The sequence below is a fragment of the Phodopus roborovskii genome, unplaced genomic scaffold (genome assembly GCF_943737965.1).
Source record: "Phodopus roborovskii unplaced genomic scaffold, PHOROB, whole genome shotgun sequence".
NCBI classification, from domain to species: domain Eukaryota; kingdom Metazoa; phylum Chordata; class Mammalia; order Rodentia; family Cricetidae; genus Phodopus; species Phodopus roborovskii.
Window position 1 is genome coordinate 1,282,501 of NW_026126611.1, and position 26,228 is coordinate 1,308,728.

The 26,228-nt window shown below is 43.0% G+C and overlaps 3 protein-coding genes across 4 annotated transcripts in view; 2 read left to right on the top strand and 1 right to left on the bottom strand.

The window, feature by feature from the left end:
- Positions 1-3,234, top strand: part of Dynlt2 (dynein light chain Tctex-type 2) — a 9,953-nt gene extending 6,719 nt beyond the window's left edge. Inside the window, exons 2-3 of the mRNA XM_051206037.1 lie at positions 86-292; positions 3,067-3,234. Coding sequence (XP_051061994.1) covers positions 86-292; positions 3,067-3,177 — 318 coding nt within the window. The 3' untranslated portion in view covers positions 3,178-3,234. The remainder of the gene's footprint in view (positions 1-85; positions 293-3,066) is intronic.
- A 3,172-nt stretch (positions 3,235-6,406) lies between these two features.
- Positions 6,407-22,632, top strand: Phf10 (PHD finger protein 10). 2 transcript variants are annotated; one of them, XM_051206119.1, is made up of 12 exons: positions 6,407-6,568; positions 8,266-8,372; positions 10,569-10,699; positions 11,381-11,464; positions 12,202-12,335; positions 12,435-12,584; positions 13,201-13,310; positions 14,593-14,746; positions 16,781-16,936; positions 20,903-21,011; positions 21,287-21,475; positions 22,451-22,632. In XM_051206119.1, exons 1-12 carry the CDS (start codon positions 6,485-6,487, stop codon positions 22,534-22,536), a joined length of 1,494 nt encoding a protein of 497 aa, XP_051062076.1. In that variant the 5' UTR covers positions 6,407-6,484; the 3' UTR covers positions 22,537-22,632. The 2 variants fall into 2 exon arrangements, with proteins under 2 accessions (XP_051062076.1, XP_051062077.1); XM_051206120.1 differs by having other exon boundaries at positions 11,387-11,464.
- A 112-nt stretch (positions 22,633-22,744) lies between these two features.
- Positions 22,745-24,261, bottom strand: CUNH6orf120 (chromosome unknown C6orf120 homolog). The gene has a single exon (XM_051206121.1). It carries the CDS (start codon positions 23,985-23,987, stop codon positions 23,430-23,432), a length of 558 nt encoding a protein of 185 aa, XP_051062078.1. The 5' UTR covers positions 23,988-24,261; the 3' UTR covers positions 22,745-23,429.
- Positions 24,262-26,228: the final 1,967 nt, after the last annotated feature.

Here is a 26,228-nt window from a genome sequence, read left to right on the forward strand (position 1 = left end):
GAAGCATGCCTGGATTTCAGGTTCGTTAGCTCTGCCTCCACTGTACGCAGATTGCTGGTGTCTGAAACGTCCTTTCCTCTTTCAGTATGCACAGATCTTAAGAGAAAGGCTGAGAGAATCTTTTCATGACGTTCAATATGTGGAGCCTCCATTTGACGATTCGATTGCGGACATAGGCAAAGAATGGAAGAGTGCCCTGGCAAAACTAAAGTTTGCCAACTCATACAGAATGGAGCCATTGAGGAAATTCCAAGCACATTCAGTGGAAACTAAAATCCAGCAGATGCTAAAGGTAATTAGGGACCAAGGATATAGCCCAGTGATAGATACTTGTCTAGCACATATGAGACTATTGAGACCATCCTAGGCCAAACAAGCCATGTGATCATATTTATTGAGGAAGGTGTGTGTGTGTGTGTGTGTGTGTGTGTGTGTGTGTGTGTGTGTGTGTGTGTGTATTCTAGCACCCTTGAGTAGGAATTATATAAGAAAGCAGCATTTTTAAGGGGGCAAATTCTGAACCTCTCTACTACTTTCCATCCCTCCACTGCTAACGATGTGTTTCAAAATAATTGATATTTGGCAAAGATATTATAGCTTATGGTTTGGGGAAAGAATTCTGATCAACTCTAATAGTACGTGTGATATGAGTGTATATATTTTGGTCTCTCACTTGACCCTACCACATAAATAAAATTAAACAAAACTGAATAAATGAACCTCACTTACAGAAGCCACCCCTGTGTCCTGATCTCAGAGTTGCAGTCAGAATATGGACTCTTAGACAAGGAATGGGTTGGGTTTACCCTGAGAGAAGACTGACCTTGAAGAAAGCAGATGATACTGAGTATTGGGATGATAGATGCAAGACCAAACGCAGGCCTCAGACCAGCTTAGATGCGGAAGGAACCTATCAGGCAGCCAATAGGAGAAGTTGGGAGGAAGAAGAGAGGAAGGAGGGTAGAATAGCAGGGTGCAGGAGGATGGAGGAAGGACACTTACATGACTCTTCCTATGAAGTTGATTGCTGTAGTTCATTTGTTATCATAGAACTTAGTGCACACTTCTGGGTGCACTCCCAGAAAGATAGTCAATCGAAGGCTCCGTTTGTGACCAGCTCCTTCATTGGCCCAGCTTTGCTCACAGTCTGTGGGAAAGGCTCCTGGAAGGAAGGGATGGCTCAGCATTTAAGAGCACTGGCGGCTTTTCTAGAGGACCCACGTGTCCTCTCACAACCACTTAAAACTCCAATGCCAGGAGAGCCAACTCCCTCATCTGGCTTCCTTTGGCACCAGGCACCAGGTGGTGCACAGACATGTATGCAGGCAAAACACTTGAACATTTAAAATAAATCCGATTTTTTTTTTTTTAAGAAAAGCTCCTGCTTCATGGTCTGTGAGCCCCGTGTATTTTCTCAGATGTGTTAGTTTATTAGTAAATATGCTAAGTTGTGGATGCCATAAGGGGTAAGATACCCAGAGAAGATAGTGACACAAAGCCAACTTTGCCCAGGTAATGCCTGCATTTGGAACATGCAATCATAAACACACAGGTTTCCTTCCTTTGCTATGATTTTCCAGAAACCTTTTGAAATTCTTTTGTCTCCCTAGTGAGAAATGGAAACCGAGTTATTTACAGCAAGTTCACAGAGTAGCCTCATAAGCAGAAGGGCAACGGAAACTAATTTTTTTGAGACAGAGTCTCGCTATTGTAGCTTTGGTTGGCTTGGAACTTACTGTATAGGCCAGGCTGGCCTAGAACTATAGGGAGCCATTTACCTTGGCCAAGTGAGTGAGTGCTGGAGTTAAAGGCATATGCCACTAAACCTGGCTTTTGACAATTGGGCATAATTTTGAGAGTAAGTTTTCTAAAACTGCATTGAGAATAAATTGGTAAGTATAATATGTGGTAATTTTCAGGAATATATTCATTTTAAAACAGTTATAGATTTATTTAGATACACGTTTTCTCTTTATATAAAAACATTTTGTTTAAGAATTGAAACTTTTTTCTTATATTTTTTTTAAAGGACAGTCTTAAAGATGTCAAATATGATGATAAAGTCCTGTCCCATTTGTCACTTGACTTGGCAGATCGAATATTGGCAGCAGTCAAAGAGTTTGGGTACCACCGTTACAAATTCATTATAAAAGTATTATTTATTCAAAAGACGGGTCAAGCAATAAATGTAAGTGCCCCAGTGACCTAACATCCATCCATTTGAGATTTGAGGTGTCCTTATGGTGCAGAGATCTTGAAGGGCCTCTTGAATCCAAAGATCATTTTGTTATGAAAAACCAAAAACATTTTTTTTTTTTTCATTGCAAATTATTTGAAAAGTACTAGCCTAGAAATACAATTTTACTATCAGTAATTTACTAGATTACATTATGTAGCTTGCTTCTTGGCCATAGCAACTTTGATAATTTAAATATCATTTAAATTAGTTAACCAGTAAGCCAGGTGTAGTGGTTTACACTTTTAATCCTAGCACTCGGGAGGCACAGGCAGGTGGAGCTCTGTGAGTTCAAATCCAGCCTGGTCTACAGTGTGAGTTCTAATACAGTCAGGGCTACACAGTGAAACCTTGTCTCAAAACATCAAAATAAATATTAATTAGCCAGCAAGGAGCATCACTCCTGAGTCTCTCCATGAAAGGGAAAATTGGACATAGCCTTAAAAACATACTTTTTAATCATGTAGTGTGTGTTTGGGGGGTGGGGGTGTAAGCTCAGGAGTAAAAGTCAGTGAGGAAGCCAGAGGTGACAGATGGCCCTGGAGGTAGAGTGCCAGGTGGTTGTAAGCCATCTGATGTTGGTGCTGGGAATTGAACTTGTCTCTTCTGGAAGCATAATGAAGGTTCCCATCTGTTGAGCTATCGCTCCAGCCCCTGGATTTTCTTCATAGTGCTAGGTTGGAACTGATGGCTTTTAGGACTCCAGGAAGGTTTGTTACCATTTTGAGTTACCCAACTCAGCCTAACAAACTATTTCCCCAAATACAAACTATGGTATTGAAAAGTTAGTTAACACATCCCGTTTGAGTCTTTTAAATTTTCTCTCACAGATTGCCAGCAGATGGATCTGGGACGTGACATGGGATAGCTGGGTGCAAGCTAAACACGAAACGGAGTCTTACGTGGCATTGGTTTTGGTATTTGCTCTTTATTGTGAATAGCAGGACTAAAGCAGTTTCACACACATCCTTTCCCAAAATAAATGACATGCACAGATCTGTGAGCCTCGTGTTATCTTAACAATAGACAGTGTTGCCCCCCAATAGTAGGGGAGGTAGGTATGGATTTTAATCGATTCCAATACAGAGGGATGCTTACTCTTTTTAGATCTAAGAAAATTAGGATAGCCGGGCATGGTGGCACAGGGAGGCGGATCTCCGTTGAGTTCCAGGACAGCCAAGGGCTACATGAGAGCTATCTCAGAAAGTGAAATAAAACTAGGACTTGTCATAGGAAATTAAGCTGAATTCTCAAATAATGTAAGTGGGAGATACATTTTGGGTGGTGTTTTAATACTTTGTTCTTTTGAAAGGAATCCCTGGGCTTAAAGGAAAGATGTTTAAGTATTAATGATTTCTTATCTAAATTACCCCTTCTCCAATCAAAATACAAATGAGTGGATTTTCCATTGAGTAGTCTGTTAGGCTCATTTGGGTGTAAGAACTGAAAAACCCAAAATAAGTATTTAAAGAAATAAGAGTGCATTTCCCAGGAGTTTGATAAGAATCCAGGCTTTCTGGTTTAACTTGGTGCAATTTAGTCACATTCCCATGACTGGACTGGAATCTATCTTGTGTGACATATAAGAGAATGGGGAACGTAGATATGGCGTCCACACTGGGACTGTTCTGCCAAGGAATGGGTAGGCTTGGGGGGGCAGCTGATGGTGTGGTCAGCAGTAGCGTGTTTGCCAGGAATGCTGAGGTTATGCCTCAGCACAGAAACCTGGGAAGCAAGCAGTCAGTCAGTCAGTCAGTCAGTCAGTCAGTCAGTCAGTCGTCAGTCAGTCGTCAGTCATCAGTCAGTCAGTCATCAGTCACTCATCAGTCAGTCAGTCATCAGTTGTCAGTCAGTCGTCAGTCAGTTGTCAGTCAGTCATCAGTCAGTCAGTCCGGTGTCAAGTGAAAACACAGAGTGGACGCCAGTGAGAAAGACAAAGGTTTTGGTGCTGACTTCAGTGTAGCTTCCAGAGAAGACACTGGAAGCTTAGTGATGGGAGGTGGTGATGGGTGAAACGCACACAAGACACCGGGAGTGTTTCGGAGAGTAGACGTTTTACTGCAAGGCTGACTTGGTGCCCTTCCCACAGAGCTACCAGACCACTGTAACTTCTGTAGCAACTGTTGTCCTTAAGGAAACGTAAAGACCAAATACCTTGAATGCTACATGAGAAATCTGAACTTCTCCTGGACTGCCTGCCTGCCTGCGTCTGGAGACTTTTATGTTGCGAGAAAGGGGAAGGGAGGAAGGGAGAAAAGGAGTAGGAAGGGGTACATCTTTTGTACTTCGGACTTTCACTAAGGTACCAGTCTCCATTGTGGAGGCCCCATCCTCATGACCTCATCTGAGTGAGTCCTCCCAAAGGCCTCACTTCTAAGCGGAACCCATTACACTGGGGTTTAAGGCTTCCGCATATGAATTTTGAAGGAGAACAACAATAGATCTGTACATAGTAAGCATATTGGTTATTCGAAAGCCTGTCAGTAACTGGTCAGTGCCCAGTGGGGATTCTGGTCCCCGGTTCTAGACAGACAGCGAGTTGTTTCCTACTTCTGCAGTGAAAAAAGAATGTGTGTTGTATTAGCGTGAATCACATTTTAGTACAAAAAGCAAAGGGCTGAAGCGATGGCTCAGTAATTAAGAGCACATACTGCCCTCATAGATGGACTCGTTAGGTGTTTATCATTCAAGTTGGGTGGCCCATAACATCCCTGACCTCTGTAGGCACCTACACTAACGTGCGTACACACCTTCCCCTCACACACAATTAAAAATAGTAAAAATAAGCTTTAAAACAAAGCAGGATCTCTGTTAGCCCAGCTGGATCGTTTCCCACCTCACCAGTACTGGTTACAAGTGTGCAATATCACGCCTTATTTATTTATTTTTAATGCTCTCCTGGAGATTGGACACAGGTCCTTGTGTTCACAAAAGCAAACACTTCACTATCTCTCCATCCTTTAGATTCTATTTTAAGAAAGTTATTCTCACGCAGCCCCTTTCTACTATTATCCAATCTTTTGGTCCTTTTTATTGCTTATAGCTCTTTCATCTTCATCGGTGAAATTGTATTTCATGGCCTTATGACCGGTATAGTCAATTCTCTAGAAACAGGCCAAGTCTCATGGCTCAGTCCATGAGCTAAATTAGAAATGCTATCCAAACAAACGCCACAGCTCCCATCTCCAGGCCCTCCCAATCCTGCATCCTTCAGAGCTCTGCCAGTCTCATCATATGGGCTTGGGGACCCCCCACCCCCATATTCTCCTGGACTGACTGACTGGGTCCTGCTCAGCTAGAGAGCGCTCTGACTTTGCTCGCACCACAGTCCATCCCAAGGTCTCAGCAGAGGCAGATAGATGTGAGACAAAGGAGCCTTGGGGACCCCGGGGGATGTGCAGAGTGAAGATGGAGAGATGGGGTGGAGAGGGAGGAGAGCGCACTGCAGGAGAAAAGTGGGGTGGGGAGACCCATCCTTCCTTCCTGGGGGGGCGTGGACCGGGGTGGAGTGGGGTTGGGCGCTGCGCCCCCCGGCTGAGGGTCGGGGCCGGGGACCCGGGTGCGTGCGTGCGTGTGCATGTGTGTGTGCATGTGTGCATGTGTGTGCATGTGTGCATGTGCGTGTGCATGTGCGTGTGCGTGTGCACGGGGCGATGGGAGCACGGCACATGGCGGGGCTCCTCTCGGAGGGAGGGGAGGAGCCGGGGAGCCCAGGTGGGGGGCGGGCTGGGGACCCCCGGCTGACGCGCGGCGGAGGAGGGGAGGGGGCGGGTCCGCGGCGGGGCGGGGCGGGGCGGCGCGGCGCGGAGCGGAGCCGCGGCTGACGACGCGGAGGGCCGGGCCGGGCCGGGCCGGGCCGGGCTGGGGGCGCAGGGAAGGGGCGGCCGGGAAGCCGGGCGGAGCCGGGGCCGGGGCCGGGGCCGAGCGCGGCGGGCGCTGCAAGCCGGGGGCCCGGGCAGAGGCCGGCGGGGCGGCGCAGCTGCGGCCGGCTGACGTGAGCGGGCGTGCGGGGCCCGGCGTGCGGGCGTGCGGGCGCGCGGCGCGCTGGCGGCCATGGCGGTGGCGGTGGCGGTGGCGCTGGCGGGCCGCGGGGCGCGCGGCGGCAGGGGCCGGCCCCCGGGCGGGCGGGCGGAGGGGGCGGGGCCGGGGCGCCGGGCGGCCCGCGCGACGGCGGCGGCGGCGGCGGCGGCGGCGGCCGGGACCAGGCGGCGGCGGCGGCGGCGGCGGAGGCGCGGGGCGCTGGGTCTGATGGCGGCGGCCGGGCCCGGGGCGGCGCTGTCCCCGCGGCGGTGCGACAGCGACCCGGCCTCCCCCGGAGCGCAGTCCCCGAAGGTGAGCGGACCGCGCTGCCCAACGGCGGCCGAGCGGGCCCGGGAGCAACAAGTGCGGCCGCCGCGGGCCGCGCGGAGCGGAGCTGCCCTGCCCTGCCCTGCCCTGCCCGGGGATAGCGGGGGCGCCCGGGACGCTCGAGCCCCGCAGCCCGGGCAACTCGGAAAAGTTGCGGCCTTTTTGGGGACCGCAGTCCGGGCGACGCTCGGTCGGTCCCGCGTCCCGGGTTGGCCGACCCTGCCCCGGGCACCGCGGCCGCGTGCCCCGGTCTCCCCCGCGGGGCCTCGCTGCACCTCTCACCGGTAGCCCGGCCGGCGCGGGGGCTCGCCCGAGGGCCGGGCAGCTGGAGGCCTGTAACGAAGTAACGACCGAGCGCAGAGCTCCGGGTTCCTTCCCACCTTTTTGCTTCTGAACTTCTCGGTGTCAACTTCCGTTTTTGTTTCTTTGCAAGCGAATTACTTGGTTTCTTTCTTTTTCTTTCTTTCTTTCTTTTTTTTTTTTTTTGAACTAAAGGAAGTTGTTGACATAAAAAAAAGGTCCTTGTTCACACATAAAATAGGTAGTTAAGTATGAAATCTGCGTGTTATAAAAAGGGTAAATTTCAAGAGAAATATCCTTTTCCAGCTTCTACTCGATTGTTTGTGTTGGAGGGAATTTTCAGTCTGCTCTTACTGCTGTACACGTATTACTTACTTAACCCTTGGCATCAGCCACCTGAATGCAGGCATTAACACACAGCTGGGCCAGGGCAGCTCCCAGTAAGACTCCAGGCAGCCCACCGGCATGGTGACCTGTGCTGCCTCTTTATTCTCTTTTGAAGTTTTTTTTTATTTTAATGTGTAGTAAGAGTGGCAGTGTTAGGAGCTACATTACCTTGATTAAAAACAAAACAAAACAAAACAAAAAGACAAATAAACCATGATTTTTAAGTGGCTAGACTTGGAGTCTTCTGCCCCTTTTTACATTGTTCAGAATGTAACCTGAAGCCAGAGCCTAAAGCACGCAAGGATGACAGCTTATATGGAATGTAAAATCTCTTCTAGGCTGGCTCCTCTTTGAGCATTTTAGCCAGAGATAAAGGCATGCTATCATTAAAGAGATTTTTCTTTAAAAAAAAAAATACGACTTTAAGCCATAACTAATATGTTAATAAATTGTTTTTAAAAGCATTTGGTTACTCACTTCCTTAATGGGATAGCTGAACAACGTATGTCCTGGATGAGCTTATCATATATATAGTGTGCTCAGTTTCTGCACTGTAATATGGAGAGTGTAGTTAGATTTGGCAACCTGTGTTCAGTCCTGTGTCTCCCCAGTGGCTAATTAGAATACACTCCTGTGGGCCAGTTGTAAGTTGGAGGATGCTAAAATGTTGATATTTATTTATTTTTTTACCCAGCTCAAATAGGAAGGCTTGCTTTAATTTTCAAGTGGCTCACTCCCACCCAGTTGGTAAGAAAGTGAAAGTAGAATATATTTTAAAAAGCTGTAGCTGAGATTATTTTGTTTGAATTGAAGGTCAGTTTTTAGTCATATTCCACTTTTTGCTTACTACAAATTCTTTGCCCTTATAATTACTGTAGAAAATTAAGTTTTCTAAAGACGCTCGTTAGAGATGTGGTTTCCCTTTTGAGTCTTGGGCAAACTGGAAAGATATGTAATCACTCTTTTAATTCGTCCTTTCCTGCTTAAATGTACAGGACGATAATGAAGATAACTCGAATGATGGGACCCACCCATCTAAAAGGAGGAGAATGGGCTCAGGAGACAGCTCGAGAAGCTGTGAGACTTCTAGTCAAGACCTCAGGTACTGTTCCTTTAAGGGTCGGTAGTAAAACTTTTGTAGACTGGTTTTTGCCCTCTTCTTCTTCTCTTGCCAGCCCTAGGCAGCAGAAACAGTTATTAAGAATTACATTTATGGACTGGAGAGATGGTTCAGTGGTTAAGAGTGCTGCATGCACTTTCTTGGTTACTGGTTCCCACATGGCCTCTCACAATGCCCTGTTAAGAAATTATGGTAAACGAGGTGCACCATTGTAACACTTTCTTAGTGTATTAAGTTCAGTGGTGTTAGTTGCATTCGCAGTGTTGTGCAAGCATCAGTGTCAAGCATCAGTGTCAAATGGCGTAACCCTTCAGCACCTCCTGTCTCGAGCTGCTGGCCTCTACAATTCTGCTTCCTGCCCCTGAGTGTGAACCATGTGGTACTTGCCCTGTGATATCTGTCTTATCCATTAGGATAATGTCTTCAAGGCTCAGCTCATCGGTTGGAGTTCATGTCAGAATTTCCTTAGGTCTAATCCAGTGTGTGTGTGTGTGTGTGTGTGTGTGTGTCTATGTTTTGTTTATTCATCTGTAGGCTTGGGGTAATTAATGTGAACATAGGCATTCAGAATCCCTGTTTTTAATACCTTGGTACTTAACTAGAACTAGGAGGTTGTATCATGTGGTAATTGTATATTTAGCTTTTTGAGGGCCTTCATACACTTCCATAGTTGTACTATTGTGTATTCCCACCAACAATACACAGAACTTCTAATTTCTTCAAAACCTTGCAACATTATTTTTGGCTTTTGCTTGTTTGATGATGGTCATACTGAAAGAGTCTGTCACCCACTGTGATTGGGTTTTGTATACCGTGGTTAGTGATATTTGTTGAATATCCTCTTAGGTGCTTTTTGACTATTTGATTTGTATTTTTGGAGAAGCATCTGTTTTACTTCTTTGTTCATTTCCCTCCCTCTTCCTTCCTTTCCCATCTTTCTTTCTGTTCTTTCTTTTCCTTCCTTTCTTTCTGACAGGGTCTTACTATGTAGCCCTGGCTATCCTGGAACTCACTGTGAAAATGAGGCTGGCTTCGAATGCTGGCATTAAAGGCATGCACCATGAAACACTGTTCCCAAATCCGATGGCTAGGAAATAATGTAATACAAACATTAAAAAGTTATGGAGAGGAACCTCACCTCTTGTCATATCACATGCAAAAAGTAGCTCAGAATCCTAAATATAAAAACTGCCTAGAAAAAAACCCTGAGTTAGCCACAGATTATTAGACATAACACCACAAACAGAAGTTACAAACCAGACAACTTAGACAACATCAAGATTTTAAAAACAGGGAAAGACGTGATACTGTCAACTGTAGGAGTAAAAAAGAGTTGTAGAATGCTAGAAAATATTTACAAACCATATATATATATATATATATATATATATATATATATATATATGGTAAAGGAATTAATATGCAGAATGCATAGAGAAGTCTCCAACTCCATAGCCAAGAAGAAATGGAAGGCAGTTTTTTAAATGAATGAATGCAATGAAATACTGTTGCACTCCTGTCCCCAATAGAATATATGTGTGTGTGTGTGTGTGTGTGTGTGTATGTGTGTGTGTGTGTGTATATATATATATATATATATATATATAATCTGAGGAAGAGGTCCTTGGAATTGTGTTCTTTCATTTGTGACTTACTGAGCAATAGACAAGGATCAGAATCTGGTACACATGAAGTAATTGCAGTGAATGTCAGAAACATGAGAGCTGTTGCTGCCTTGTCTTGCTCTCTTAGGCCTGGAAGTTAGGAGTCTTGTTTTTCTTTTTTTATTTTTTATTATTAAGTTTTATATGTTTTTATGTGTATGCCCATGGGGATGTGGTACCTGCAGAGACCAGGAGATCATATTAGATGTGGTGTTTGTGAGCTGCCTGAAGTAATACTGGGAACTGAGCTCTCACTTGCAGGAGCCGCAAGTGCTCTTAACTGCGAAGCTTTCTTTCCAGCCGTAGGTTCTTGGCTTGTAAGGAAATTGCCACTTTCAATGAATTTTTTTTATATGAAGTTTTGGAACACGTTTTTTAAACTCATTTTGTAATTTTCTTGATAAATATAGCAGCAATAAAGTGAATTTCAATACTTGAGCTTGTATTTAGAAATATAAATGATTAAGATGTAATACGTGTCACGTGTAAGGCATGATATGTGTTTTTGTCTCAGCTTTAGTTACTACCCAGCAGAAAACCTAGTAGAGTACAAATGGCCCCCTGATGAGACAGGAGAATACTACATGCTTCAGGAGCAAGTCAGTGAATATCTGGGTGTGACCTCCTTCAAGCGGAAATATCCAGGTACTAAGGCTGAGTGCGTGTGACGGATGACATCTGACTTCTGACCAGACAGCCGTGGCTATGAGTGATTTCTATTCTATGTACTTAGAGAGCAAGTACCCTTGCTGATTGTAATTTACACTGTCACTTAGCACCTCAGGCTCTATAGTTAGTGTGTTTTCAGGTGCCACCAAGTTATTTAAGAGCAGAATAAGGACTGAGATTATAGGTGTGTGCCACCATACCTAACTACTTGAAACAAAAGACAAAAAACAAAAAAACAAAACAAACCAAAAAACCAAACAAACAGACAGAAAATCCATTTTATAGCCAATGTTTGGATTTTTACTGTTATTCTGACGTCAAGAATAGAGTTAGCTCTAAGCTGTGCCTGGCTTGTAGAGAGCCATTCTTGATTAACTGCCTTAATGTAGTTGCATGCTTTACTTTGGATTATTCTAGTTTTAGTTTTCTAATGTTTATTTCTCTAATTTGTAAGGTGCTTTTTTTCTCTTTTTTTCGTGTGTGTGTGTGTGTGTGTGTGTGTGTGTGTGTGTGTGTGTGCGCACGCGCGCGCATGTGTAGTTACCTTAGTATTACTGGTACTTAGAATATGCAGTGAGAGATGTGTTTAACATAGTTTTTAAAGTTTTCAAATGCATAGTTTTAGTTTTTAATACTCCTTTTGTTCTGCTTTTGGAGATTTAGAGCGACGAGATTTATCTCACAAGGAGAAACTCTACCTGAGAGAATTAAATGTCATTACAGAAACACAGTGCACACTAGGTAATGAGCACCAAGTGCGTCTTCTATGCTGAACATTTGTAGGAGATACTGGATACAGTGATCACAAAATTAATGAAAAAGTTATCTAAATGTTAAGTTGTTGACTCATTTTTAATTATTGTTAAAATGTAAAGGGCATGGATAAAGCTTATGTTTGTGTCTTAAAGTACAGACTGGGGGTTAAGCATATAGATGCTTACCCTTTAAAATGCAAATCTTGTTTTTACTTCATTATAGTACATACTTTATGTATGTATATCTTTTCAGTGTTAAATGATAACAGTAGGCAAATCTGATCCTGCAGATTGTAAAGGTTAGATGGTATGTGTAGACTATTGAATGCAAAATGTCAGTTGATCATAATATTTCTGATATATAGATTGGGAGACTAGGAAATAGATATTGAAAAATAATTTTTTACATATCCTATATTAGTGGTTTACATTATTATTTTTATGTATTATAATTATATCATTTCACAATGATTTCTAAGTATATTTACATAGAATCTAAAAGAAACTCACGTGGTTGGTCTCTTTGTCTTTACAAGACAACATTTAGTTTCGATTGCCTCACTCTATTGTGAAGAGCAACTTTTACTACTTTAAAATGTAGTAGTTTTGCTTTGATTATTATGTTTTTTTTAAATGTAGAATAGTTTGAAAGGGAAACTAATTTTGAAAAGTACCTGTGTTCACTTGGCCTTAAAGGATTTTCTTTACTTTTTGGGGGTGCAGGTTTAACAGCATTGCGAAGTGATGAAGTGATTGATTTAATGATAAAAGAGTACCCAGCTAAACATGCTGAATATTCTGTTATCCTACAAGAAAAGGAACGCCAGAGGATTACAGATCATTATAAAGAGTATTCTGTAAGTGATTTGAAGTGACGGACATCTGTTTCAGGGGGTAGAGAAACAATATTTTTATAAAATTATGTATGATTTCTAACTGTAATGTTTTACATTTAGCAAATGCAACAACAGAATACTCAGAAAGTTGAAGCCAGCAAAGTACCTGAGTACATTAAGAAAGCTGCCAAGAAAGCAGCCGAATTCAACAGCAACTTAAACCGGGAACGCATGGAGGAGAGAAGAGCGTACTTTGACTTACAGACACACGTAGGGTGACTTAGTTCAGTGGTGCCTGGGTCTCCTTTGTTGTTGTTGCAGAATGGTCATTATTTCCTTTACATCATTGCTGTTATATTATCATGTTGTGATGGTGCCAGCTGTGTTTCTTTTCTCACAGGAGTTAAGATACCATTTTTAATGATGTATTTGCTTGCCCTCTTCCCCTCCCTCCTCCTGAGATCTCTCTGCTTTATGGTTGAGTTTACTGAGAGAGACAAACCGTAGCTCTGTATCCCGTGTCCCAAGGTTGGTAAGAGCGGCACAGTATGCCTGCCTCTGGTTTTGATGGGAGCCCCATGAGGTTAGACCAGTGTCCCCACATTTCACAGAGGGAGCAGCTGAGTTAACTTTGTGAGAGACCGTGGTGATCCAGAGGCATAGCACCTTTCCTCAGAGTCTGTGCACCTGGTGAACAACAGGCACAGAACTCAAACATGCAGCCATAAAGCACCAGCCACCCCTTAGGTGTAGTTCCTGTGTGGTTTGAATTGCTGGCTTTTCTGTGGGGCGGGGATATAGATGAAGTGTACACATGGGAATTCTTTCCTTGACGTCTTGATTTCCAGGTTGGGATCAGTTTTCACATTTCTTGATGTTAACACAGGTTATCCAAGTGCCACAAGGAAAGTACAAAGTGTTGCCAACAGACCGGACAAAGGTCAGTTCTTATCCAGTGGCTCTCATCCCGGGACAGTTCCAGGAGTATTATAAGAGGTATTCCACATTTTTAGTTATCTATGGTTTCAGAGTCCCCTAAAATTTTATGTCCACCAGTGACAGAATTTGTGCCTGCATTTTTCTTCTTGGGTTCTGTGTAAAGAACAGCATTCTATCTGAATTTGAGGTCCTGTGGTGAAGTCTGGAGTGCCCACGACTCTGGCCTGCCCTGTCTGGATCTGTCACAGACAAGTACCTGAGGTCCTGTAGCTCTTTGGTACTCACAGTGTGGCATGTAGCCCAGAAGTTTGGTATTATTGGGAAGCTTTTATGAAATCAGAATCTAGGTGGGTTTGGCTTCCGAGTCCTCTCCAGAGCCTTCACCTAAGTGGTGTTTACAAAATGCAGTACAGAGTGGAGTGTGTGACTGGTGGTGCTGCTAAGATGACATGCCCTCCTATAAGTGTACTTATTTTCTGTTTCCAGCCTAAGTAACCAGAAACCTTTCAAACCAGGACTAATGGGGCCCTCTTGTTTCAGAACCTTGGAGTTTCTTCCAGCAGATAACTTTACTCTAGAAACCTATTCTCAGTTTGGGTTTTCTTCAGAGAAACTGACTCACTACAGCATGGAACCACACTTGCTGTTTGACAGTCTAAACTGTGTAAACTTTTAGTGTAAAAAGTTTTTTAATCTGGAAGTTACTTAAACTCTGGTGTCCCGCCAGTCCCTTGTTCTGTTGTGACGTCTTGCCGATGTTAATTCTCTCAAGGCTCGGAAGGCTAGGGACATGCAACTGTTGGAATGCATGCTTTGCAAAATGTTTTAAAGTAATTGCTGTTAAAAACTTTGCTAATTTTTATCTGTTAATAAATACTGTGCAATTCATGAAATTGTTTAGACATGTTGGGCTCATGAGGTAGATTCTCTATGGAGTCTGTTTTTGAGTGTAAGGACACACAGCACAGAAGTCACCACAGCTCAGTGCGTGGTCCAACATGAGCATGAAGTGGCTTGGGCCCAGGCCTTCGTGTGCTGTCTGGGACTGCTTGGATTTCACTCCTATCTGTTGACATGTTACTTCCATTATTATTATTTTTTTTCCCTTGTTTTGAGGGGAAAGGGAAAGACTGTAAGTTTAGGTAGACCAACTGTGTGATCAGTCGGGAAGAATGTTCAGATTTCTAAAACTTATTACTTATCCTTATCTGATGACCAAAGTGAAAAAATTCTCCCTCCTCCTTTTTGTGAAGTGTTTGCGAATGAGAAGTCTAAGGCTAACTTCAGAGCTTTTTACCTACTTACTACTAAAGAATGAAAGCGGCCTTTCTGAATTCAGGTACTCACCAGATGAGCTTCGGTACTTGCCATTAAACACAGCCCTGTATGAGCCGCCCCTGGACCCAGAGCTCCCGGCACTAGACAGTGATGGTGATTCAGATGATGGCGAAGATGGTCGAGGGGAAGAGAAGCGGAAAAATAAAGGCACTTCGGTAGGACTGTGTACCTTACTAGCAGGCAGCCTCTTATTACTTGCTGATTGCTTTCCTGGAATGTTAAGTTGAACTCTATTACCATACTGTTTGAACAGGACAGTTGTATGTATTTACAGGAAATTTTCAACATGAATATTCATTGTGTGTTGATGTAAGCCAGTTGTGCGTAGTTTTTTTAGGCATCTTTCATATTGAAAAACTTCTATTTTGAGCAAGATAGGCAATTGCATAGACCAGTAATATTCTTGTATCCAACTTGCTGCATATGCAGATTAAAATAATGAACAAAATAGACTGATCTTTTGCCATAGAGAAATATATTTTTGGGGGGTCTGGGGCAGCACAGTACCTTGTGTTTCTTTTGTTTAACCTGTGACTTCTTGTAGGAAAACATTAGCTTACTAACATGTTGTATTGTATATTCAGTTCTTCTAGGTGCCTTTTTCAATTATAAAATTTAAAAAGCAGAAGTTTGCCCTTGGGACCTGAAGGACAGTAGCTCTGAGGTGGTTTAGGGTTAAGCCCCAGCCATCTTATATCTTACATTGTAGCAGACGCAAAATGTGTGCTGTCATTATGTAGCATTGTATTTCCTTGTCTGAAACAGCTTCTAACCCATACTTAGACTTGTATGTTACACGGAACAAGGTTACAGTGGTGGTGCCTCCTCTCAGTTACTGGAAAGGAGATAAGAGAAGTTAGGAATGATCAACCCAGTTTTCTCACACTGTTCTGAGGAATATAAACTAATCCCATATTTGAACTGTCAAATACCCAGAATTTTTTCACAGATTTTGACCTGGCAAATTTTCTAACAATTAATTCTAAGGACTTAATTAAATGTTAGCAAAAATTTAAATAGAAAAAAAGGTTGGTTTTTAGTGTTGTGGAACTTAGAAATAAATCTTTATGAGCCTGGTGATACATTTAGACAGAAGAAATGCAGTTCTTTATGAGAAAATGCATGTAGTACTTCACCAACATGACAAAACACATTTGCACATATATGTCTTGTGATCCATGTAATTGTGTACACACATTGATCACGTGTACACTGGTGCACACACAGTGAGATCACAGGCAGTATAATCCAATTTTGAGGATTACACTGCCAGGATGCAAGCACATTATGAGGATATAAGGTGTGTATGAGAGTCTGGCCTTCTGCAGAATATAAACACACTGAGAAACCAGGCAAGAGACTAGTTCATGGCTTCGTCATTTGTAGGTTTATCAGGTGGCTACGGATAGCTTAATTTGTTTTACTTCAGTTTTCATAATTTATGTGAGTATAAAGTTGTAAAACTTTTAAATTATAAAATGAATTCAATGAACTGGGTGGTGATGGCACATACCTTTAATCCCAACACTCCGGAGGCAGAGGCAGGCAGATCTTTGTGAGTTTGAGACAAGCCTGGTTTACAGCTAGTTCCAGGACAACCTCCAAAGCCACAGAGAAACCCAATCTCGAAAAAACAAAACAAAACAAAACAAAAGCAGTGATCAGATACTGAGTTCTTGTCCTTTAAACAACAACAAAAAATAAGTCATACTATTGTAGGTAGGGATATGACCTTGCATCTTTCACAGTTTGAACATTGTTATGTGTTTGAAGAACTTTCACAACGACTTCTGTCACTCAGAGGAAAAATAAGTATTTTTGTAAATATAAGAGAGTATGTATCCCTGTGGTATGAAAAATATAATAGTTGAAGTTGGTAATTCCATTTTTTGTTGACTTAAATCAAAAAACATAGCTGACTAGGATACTTGCTAATAGAAATAGTTTAAGATAGCCTTTTTGTTTTTACTCTATTATAAGTAAATTTCTTAGAATCATTTTTATATTTTTCATTAGATAAAACTTCTAAAAACATTTTGTCATTTAAAATACTGAGATGTGCTGTTGGTGGCACATGCCTTTAATCCTGCATGCCGGAAGCAGGGGCAGGCAGATCTCCTGATTCAAGTTGGTCCTGATTCAAGTTGGTCTTAATTCCATGGAACCCTTGTTTTTATCTTTTGCAACAGGATAGCTCCTCAGGCAATGTGTCTGATGGAGACAGCCCCCCTGACAGCCAGGAGGACACCTTCCAGGGAAGACAGAAATCGAAAGACAAAGTGGCCACTCCAAGAAAAGATGGCTCCAAACGTTGTGTACTGTCCAAGTCAGTTCCTGGGTACAAGGTAGAAGAAAAAAGCCCCTGACTCAGCCTCTCCCTGAGACCGTTAACTCTGAGCGAGGAGCTGAGCTTGCTGCTCGCTCTGTCCCTGTGCTGTGCACCTGCCCTCCTTTCCTGCCCTGGTGGCTTTCTCGTCACTTTTGGTCATGGTATAGCTTCTATTTCCTGTATAGAAACAAATGGGTTTTCATACGTTTTAAGTAATAGCCAGGCAAATATGAGTTCTTAAAACATTGTTTCAAGGCAGAACTTGTTTTTTTTTTTTTTTTTTTTTTTTTTGTTTGTTCGTTTGTTTTTTGTTTTTGAGTGCAGGGCATAAATTGTCTAGCATTTTGAATATTTGAACAGTTGGTGAAGCTAAACTTGGTGAGCTGTGAAGTGGGTGTGGACTTATAACCTCTCAAGGTGGTATTTTTGTAGTGCCTTTCATTGAGGATGTCTGGGCCTATTCTAAGGATTGTTGGATCCAGTTGCCAAATTCTGCCAAGTTTGAGATAGAAAACAGAGAAGCCTATTACTTATATCATGCTTTTGTATAACCTTTGGCAGATAGCCTAGTTTGTGAATCTGATTGTTCTCAGAGTAAGGTCATAGGTGATCAGGAATAGTATTTTTAACGTTTCTTTTCTGTCTACCTCTCTCCTTCTGAAGGTTGGATGGGGGTGAGCAGCTGTCGTGGTGCAAAGGAATATAGGAGTACAGTAGACGGAATGGACTTAGTGGTCAGCTTTGTGACGTGGCTGGTGATGGTGCAGCATCTTGGCTGTAGTAGACTGTATATCCTCAGGGCACTGAAGGAAGGTTATAAATGAGTCTTGCCAAGTTGAGTTGTTGAACACCTGTGCGTCAGTGTCCTAACCATAGCATGTAGCACAGAAAATGATCAGAAGTGAGCTGGGACTCATTTTCCCTCAGCCTCGCCGGAACACTTTCTGACAGCACATTAGTAAAGTCGTTATGTCCTGTAGGTTACTAGAAATTCCCATGTATGATCCACGTAAAAACACATGCTTTTGTGCATGGCCAGCGATTGTGGCTTTGACTCAGCAAGGAGCCCTTCCAAGGACACCCTCAGTATGCTGCTGGCTGCTGTGTGTGGTTTTGTATTTGGGTTGTTTGTTTAGTTTTGTTTTAATGTATACCTTTGTAAACTAAAGATTTCAGTTACTGCTTAATAATTGAAGCCAAACAAACTCCAAAGATTACATTTCAGAAACAGCCTGCAGGAGCCAGTGTGTCACTATCCTAGGGTGCCAGCAGGAGTGGCAGCTGTCCAGGCCTGAGGAAGCATTTAAACAAGGAGCCTGTTTGATCATGCAGTATAAAATAGAGAATATTGAAATAGACATGTAATGCAGGCTGGAAATGAAGAACTATCCATATCATCACTGATCTAGTGAATGAATCATACAGATTAATCTTAGTTAATAGTATTCCAGGGAGCCGCATGTGCAAAATAAATATTTTATAATCTGTAAACATTTTTAATAACTAAAAATGTTTCAGGTATTTCAAAGAAGGAACAGACAATATATAGACATATATGTTAATGTGAACATGATTATTGAAAGTTAACCTCTCTATGAAAAGTATTAATGAGCCAAGATGTGCCTAAATATTAGGGTACTTCAAGCTGACACTCATAGACAAACACACACCCCCCTTTAAAATAAGGGAGTTAAGACACATGATAGTGTATGTGATTTAATGAGATGGAGTAGTGCTTGCCCTTTACTTGTAGGACAGAATCGCTTAGGTTACATTAACCTGAAATTAAAGTGTAGTTGTTAGGCTTCAGGCCTACACATATATAATTAAAATCTATACTACGTTAGTTTCAACTTATTTTGCTATTTTTCAACAAGAGAAGTAAGTATACATGAGCCTTTTATCTGACATGCTGAGGGCTGTTGACTGAAGAAGACTACAAGGTTGTTGCAGTTGTTTGAAGGAGGCCAGAGGGTCCCGAAGAGGCCCAGGGCCTTCCCCATGGTCTTCAAGGGACCTGTGCACCCTCCTTTCTCCCGTCAGTGCTGGCCTTTGGTTTGTCTGTGAGGCCCTGTGGCCACTTAGAGCCTGGGTGCTGCTGACAGGAACAACGGGCTTTTGTATGTTGAACGGTAGCGTCACGGCAGAACATGCCACAGTGCTTTCTCTCCTCCCTCCTCTGCTGTCTCTTCTCCATCTGTCTCTTCTTCCTTCCTCGCCCTTCTTCCCCTCTCCCTCCTGTCTTTTTCCATATTCTTCTTTTCAACAAGATGAAGATTATTGGGTAAGAAAAAATTTTAAATGGTTTAACAGAAAATTATGTATAACTTTAAAGGTAAACCCTGAGTTTTCTTAGTGTCTTTTATTATAGGCATTATGTGTATTTTAGTGATTGTAGAACTTGAATTGCTCTAGAATGTGAATAACTAGATTTGTGTTTTATTCCTTTTGAGTTGCTTTGTAAAGAGTCTCCTATGAGGAATTCTCTTTTCAAAATTTAATATTGTGTAGTTTCTTCCCTGACTTAGTGAAACATACTAGACAACTTACTATGCCAGTGTCTAACTGAACTCTAAGCATTAAGTGAGTTTATTTTTTACATTTAGTGCAGGATATTGAAAGTTCTGCTGCATATGATGGTAGTTAAGATGCAGGGTTAGCAGTGAACTTCCTAGCTCTTTTTTACTGAGGTCCAGGACACAGTGAAACCATGTGCTTAGTGCGCAGCCAGAGTAGCAGAGTAACTAACTGCTATGAGATGCTGGGAGAGCAGGGTATAAATACACAGAGACGGAGAGTAGTCAATGGGGACATTTTATATGTTTGTTTAACTCCATGGTATTTATTATTTTGTAGAGACATTTGTGATTGTTTAGATATTGTTTTTATCATATTTATGTATAAGGTTGACTTTTTAAAAAATAAATAAGCCAAAAATTGTTTTTGAATGCCTCTGTCATCTTTTGCAAAGAAAATATTTTTTAAAAAGTAAAAACAAATTATTATTTAGGTTTGACAAGGTATACAAGTGGCAGTGAAACATTTAAAGTGACACTGCTGTATGAAAGTTTGAGTTTAGATCTCTGCGGTACAGTAACTTAGAAAAGAGATACAATGTATTTGACTGTGTTAGGCTTTGTCCTCTCCCTCTTAACCATTTATTGATGCACACCTATATATATATATAGTACATGGGAGCAGTATTTGTGATGGTCACGATTATGATGCTCAGTTATCCCTTCCTTATAAGTAGGAAACTCCTTATACTTTATCCTATTCCATGTTTAAAGCCCAGATACTGTGTGTGTTTTTAATCTGAAAGATAATACCCAAAATGTACTTTGTATATTTCCTATTTGACTACAGTTTTTCCTTGTCTGAAAGCTTTTTGTTTTACATGTTACAGTGACTGCTTTTCTCCTTTATCATAGTTCTTAAGTTTTTAGACATGGAACAAGAATATGCATACAACTCAAATTTCTATAGACATTTATGCATGACAATGTATGACATCTTTCAATTAAAATACTGTTTTTTTTAAACTTAAATTTGATAGGTTCAGCTCTATATCACTGGAAAAATACCAGTGTTTGAAATAAAGTGAATATAAGCTTAATATAAGCATAAAACTTAGGCTTAGCTCTTATGTGTGGTTATTTGGTACATGGATTTTCTTTCCCAATTATTAGTGGCATTTGACATCCTATTTCGTTTTCCTTCTGGTCTTAATATAGATGCTGTGTGTGTAGGGAGCTCAGAGTGCTGCGTTTAGACAACACACATTTATGCTGTTTATGGAGTACAGTCTAGGCTTTCATTAGTACAGGTTTATGTTCTGATCCATCTCATATCCAGTTATGTCTTACAAAAAGGCTCTCATTATCAGATTACCAAAAGTAAAGATAAGGTAATAACAGAATCCCTTTTGAACCCATAGTGAGTTCTTCTGCCATGAATTTATAGCCCTGTTCTACCCTTCCAGCCAAAGGTCATTCCAAATGCTCTATGTGGAATTTGTCTGAAGGGTAAGGAATCCAACAAGAAAGGAAAGGCTGAATCACTTATACACTGCTCCCAGTGTGATAACAGTGGTAAGTAGAGATGTCTCCTTAAGATTTTACCTCACCCTGCATATTGTCTCAAAAGCTAGGGTTTAGAGTTATCAGCTAGATGTCCGACAAAGAGTCAGTCAGCAAATGGATAGTGACTTGTTAGATGTAGTCGAAACCCATGTATCCACTGCTGTTTTATTTTGATGAATCTATGGTAATATTAATCATGGCAGCCATTCTTGGGAACTAATATTTTATATGCCTTAAGTTAAAAGTTCTGTTGTGAAATCCTATTAATGTTGGTTTTGATTTAGGCCACCCTTCTTGCTTGGATATGACCATGGAGCTTGTTTCTATAATTAAGACCTACCCATGGCAGTGTATGGAATGTAAGACATGCATTATATGTGGACAGCCCCACCACGAAGAAGAAATGATGTTCTGTGATGTGTGTGACAGAGGTTATCATACTTTTTGTGTGGGCCTTGGTGCTATTCCATCAGGTAAAGATGAAAAAAAAAAAAAAAAAGCCCATTATCTTGTGTGAAGATCTTATTTTTTTTAAGGCTGTATAAATGACATGAACATGTTCCAATTATGATCAAGCTCTTATTGTCCATGTCACAGCTACCTGGTTTTCATCCTTAGTGCAACCAAAGGAGAAATGAAATAGAATGCTTAGATTAGGTTTGGAAGTATTGTCTGAGGGGGTAGAATGAGCTGGTGTTTTCTACTAAAAATGCTAAAGTAACACCACCAGTTTGTTTCAGTGCTTTCGTTTTATTTTTAAAGGTCATCTACTTAGAAACTTTACAAAGTGACTGCTATGCCTTTATATATACTAAGACATCTTTCTATAAAGTGAGGCAGCACAATAATTCCAGATAACACAGATCAGATAGTAAATCACAGTAATCCTATTGAAACATATACAAGTAATTGTGCAATTTTAAGGACTTAGTTGCATAGTTAACACTGTATAGTACTCTATAAAACTCAAGTTTTCTGAAATCCTTCTGTAAGCAACGTGGACAGTCACTCGAGGTTCTGCAGTAATTCAGCTCAGGTGTGGTACAGGTACTGCTAGAAGAGTGGGAGAGGCCACAGAGAGGCAGATTCACTAACAAGGTCTACATTAGGGTTGTGTTGTTGAGGCTTTAAAAGCATGATGGTATTGAGTTTTAGGATTACATTATATTTTTTTAAAGGTACAAATGATTGTTTTGTGCCCTTTCCCCTTGTCTGTGCACTAAATTCTGCACTGCATTGGTTACACTGATTAAGGACTGTTTACATTTTCTTCCTTGGCTTAAGAAGCTCAGTACTTCCTTCCCCACAAAAAAAAAAAAAAAAAAAAAAAAAAAAAAATTCCCAGAGAGGTATCACTAGGGACAGCTCAGTAATGAGTTTAGGTGGTTTGTATTCAGGCCTATAAAAATAAAATTCCACTCCATATTAACTAACAATTTTTCTCCTAGGTCGCTGGATTTGTGACTGTTGTCAGCGAGCTCCCCCAACACCCAGGAAAGTGGGCAGAAGGGGAAAAAACAGCAAAGAGGGATAAAATAGGTTTTTGACCTGACCCTCAGTTTGGGATATTTGGTGCCAATTTATTTACACTTTCATTTTTATGCCAATAAAGAACTTTTTTTGAAATTAACTATGACCTTAAACATCTTCAAGTTGATTTATTTCATTATTAGCAACTCATACCCTTGAAAGAAAGTCAGAGAAATGGCTCATTTCCCCAGATTTTAATCTCTTAGTGCTGTCTTTTTCCAGAGATCAGCAACTTAATGTGAAATAAATATTTCTTCTTGAGTCTGAAAGGTTACTGTCTGTCATGACTGTCTTGACCTGCTTAGGTAGTATCAGTTACTTAATAACCAGAGCATTCCAATTGGGCCAACAGAGCAAAGGGCAGAGGACATCTGGTACAACTGGATTTGGAATAGCCATCAAAAGGCACAGCAACAAACAGCTGTAAATAACTTGTCTGCCAGGAAAGCTTGCTCGAGTATCGGGTACCACATCCCTACTGTGCACAGAGGCTCTGTGAAGACTGAAGCTGTCATTGCATTTCCGACCTGGCTCTAGAACGTCTTTAAAACTGCAAGTGCTGTACTTCATTTAGTATGCCTACAGATTACACTCCACAGTCATCGGGCTTTATTTCATCTGCACTAGCACATAGTTTAATAAGTTTTTATACAGCCTGTCACTTACTCACCTGACTAACCAAAATGTATTTAAACATTTTATTGAGCAGACTCCTTTTCATAGGAATTTTAATCTGTAAAATATTGTGCTTGCTGCTTTTCCTGCGTGGGGAGTAAACTGAGGTAACAAAACTGTATGGCTTTAATTTTCCATCCTAGTCTAGAAAAGGTAACCAGAATTTCACCAGGTCAAGTAGCAAGGTCCGCAGCAAACTAATCGCTCCGTGCAGACAAGGGTTCAGAAGAGAATTTCAAGCACCAATTTCAAAATGCTAATCAGTATCGTCCAGAGGACCGACTCCTCTTCTTGGGATGCCTCCTGTGAAGCGTAAGCGTGGTTCTGACCGGCGCCTGTGGGGTCGGAAGGATAGGCAGCCTCCCCGAACGGGTACTGATCCACAGTTCTGTCAGAGTACACCCTCATCTCAAAGTCGCTTTCGTGGTGTGACGGGTGTCCGTAGATTCCTATGCCCACCGGGCGCTGGAAGTGCGCCGGTATGGAGACCACATCCTGGCCGCAAGTGACCGACTGCAGCTCGTACTCGTCGAAGCTGGGGTGCAGGGTGCTGTCGGACACGTACAGGTCCGCGTCCCCTCTGAGGCTCTGCATCCTGAGGACAATTTTACCCTCGTGGTTGAGCCGTAAGTAGCTGTAGTTCCCGGCCCCTATCTGGCCCTGGACCACGTGCAGAAGGAGCCAGTCCTCGGGGACGTCGTCCTCTGCCAGGCACTGGACCAGGGTCGCCAGCCGGGACGCCAGGATCACCAGGAGGGCGCAGCTCCAGGGAGCAGCCATGGCCGGGGCACTCAGCTCGGGGCCTCCCTCATGTGCAGCCGCTCGCCCAGGCCGGCCGAGATGCGTGCAACTGGGCCCCGGGGCGGCCGCGGGGGCCGGGGATCGGGGCGGGGACCGGGGCGGACGGCCGGACCGGGCGGAGGGAGGGAGGGACGGCAGCACAGGGCCCCTGGCGCCGCAGACCCGGGACTCACCGCCACGCCCCGCAAGCCACGCAGCACCCGCAGCATCCGGCCCCAACCTGGAACTCGGCCCCCAGCGGGCGGAAGAGAAGCCGCGCCCGGAAGTGTGACGGCCCGGAAGCCCGAGAGGCGGGCCCTCGGGAAACGGCCGGAAGTGGGTTGCCGCCGGGGCTCTCGCGAGAGTAGGGGGAGGGCCGCGTGGCGTCGAGGGTCCGCTTCCTCGTAACCATAGTAACGCGAAGGCGGACGGCGCGAGCGTCCGGTCCCGGAGGAGGCGGGCCGGGCTGGACGGCAGGTGAGGGCCGCCCGGCGCCGCGGCTTTTCGCGCCAGCGCCCGAGTGCGGTTCGGCCCCGCCGTCTCTCCCGCCGCGGGGCCGGCCGGGGCTGCGCACGCGCCAAGCACGTCGGGCGGTGTGCGCGGCCGCCAGGGGGCGCTCGCCGAGCCCCGGGGCCCGGGAGCGCAGGCAGCATCGGGGGAGACGTACTCGCGTCCCAAACCGAGACTGACAGACAGAGGGAACATTTAAACTATCCGTAAGGACTGGTTTCCCCCGAGTCCGTTCCACTTCACACAGCACGCCGTAGGCTTTACAGTGTCAGAAACATATTGTTTGTCGTCGCCCCCGCCTCCTCCTCCAGATGTTAAGGCCGCGTTTGCTGTTTGGAGATTCTTGCTAGTTTATAAATAAACGGACGGCCTCAGTGCCGGAAAGGCGGGCAGCTCTTGGGAGCGCCAAATCTCACCACCAGATCACCTCCCATCATCCCTCCGAGCCTGAAGACCCTCACCTTGCAGGAGAGGGTTCAGCATAGAAATATTTGTGGGGGACGCAGTCAAGCAAGACCATTATGCCATATGCTGTGGTGGCACAGAATATATATTTATATCCTTAAGTATAACGATAGGCTCTTTGGGCCCGTTTCATAAGATAGGAAAGAACTGAAGCCTTAGTAATAGATATCTGGGTGTCCCCTCGCTGCGTTCTTGTACCTCTATTAACTGTAGCAGATAGATGATAGATAGATAGATAGATAGATAGATAGATAGATAGATACATACATACATACATACATACATACATACATACATACATACATAGAGTTAGACTCAATATCTAAGTCTGCCGAGTCCCTGAGTTGGAAACCAACTCTTTTTCTAGCTAATGTGGAGAACTTCTTCTTTCGCTGTCAAGTACAACTTCAGGTGTATTTGTAAGGCTGCTATTTTCTGTGGGAGCCCATTGGCTATTGAATTGCCCGATTCATTTTCCAAACTCAAGAATGAAGTGCCATGAGTGTATCTCCGCAGCTAGTGAGAAACATTTTACATATTATATAATCAGAAGGAAACAGTTTTTTTTCCCCCTTAAGAATACACGCATACAATGAACTAGTGTTAACAGGGATTTCCCCCTTAAGAATACACGAATACAATGAACTAGTTTTAACAGAGATGTTCCTCGGGCAATACAGGACAATCACTTGTTTTTATATCTGTAGTATGTACAGCTCCTGGTGTATCTGAGATGGCTGTTTTTGTCTACTGATTTAGCTTTGAAACCAAATTCTCTTGATCTGTCACTCATCTGCATTTCTTGAATTTGCTCCCCTTGCCTTACATACACTGTGATCGCACTAGAAAAAAATAAACTTAGTCTTTCTTACCCGTATTTGTCTGATGTGTGTGTGCGTAGGATGTTTGTGAATTGTGCTATTCCCCCAACCTCCCACCTCCCCAGACTTTCCATTTAACCACCGTTGGAGAGTCATATAGGGGAGGCTTTCAGGGGTCAGACTTATAAAGTGTAATTTATACCTACATGTTTGTCCCTGCTTCCCTGCTAGAACACAGTAGTGGTTGTACCTGACTACAGGGAAGCTGAGTAATGTGATTGGTTTTGTGTCTAGGGCAGTGATTCTCAACCTCTTAATACCCTTTAACACAGATCCTCATGCTGTGGTGATTCCTACCCTCCCCCAACCATATGTTGCTACTTCATAGCTGTAATTTTGGCACTGTTATGAATCTTAATGTAAATATCTGACATGCAGGGTATCT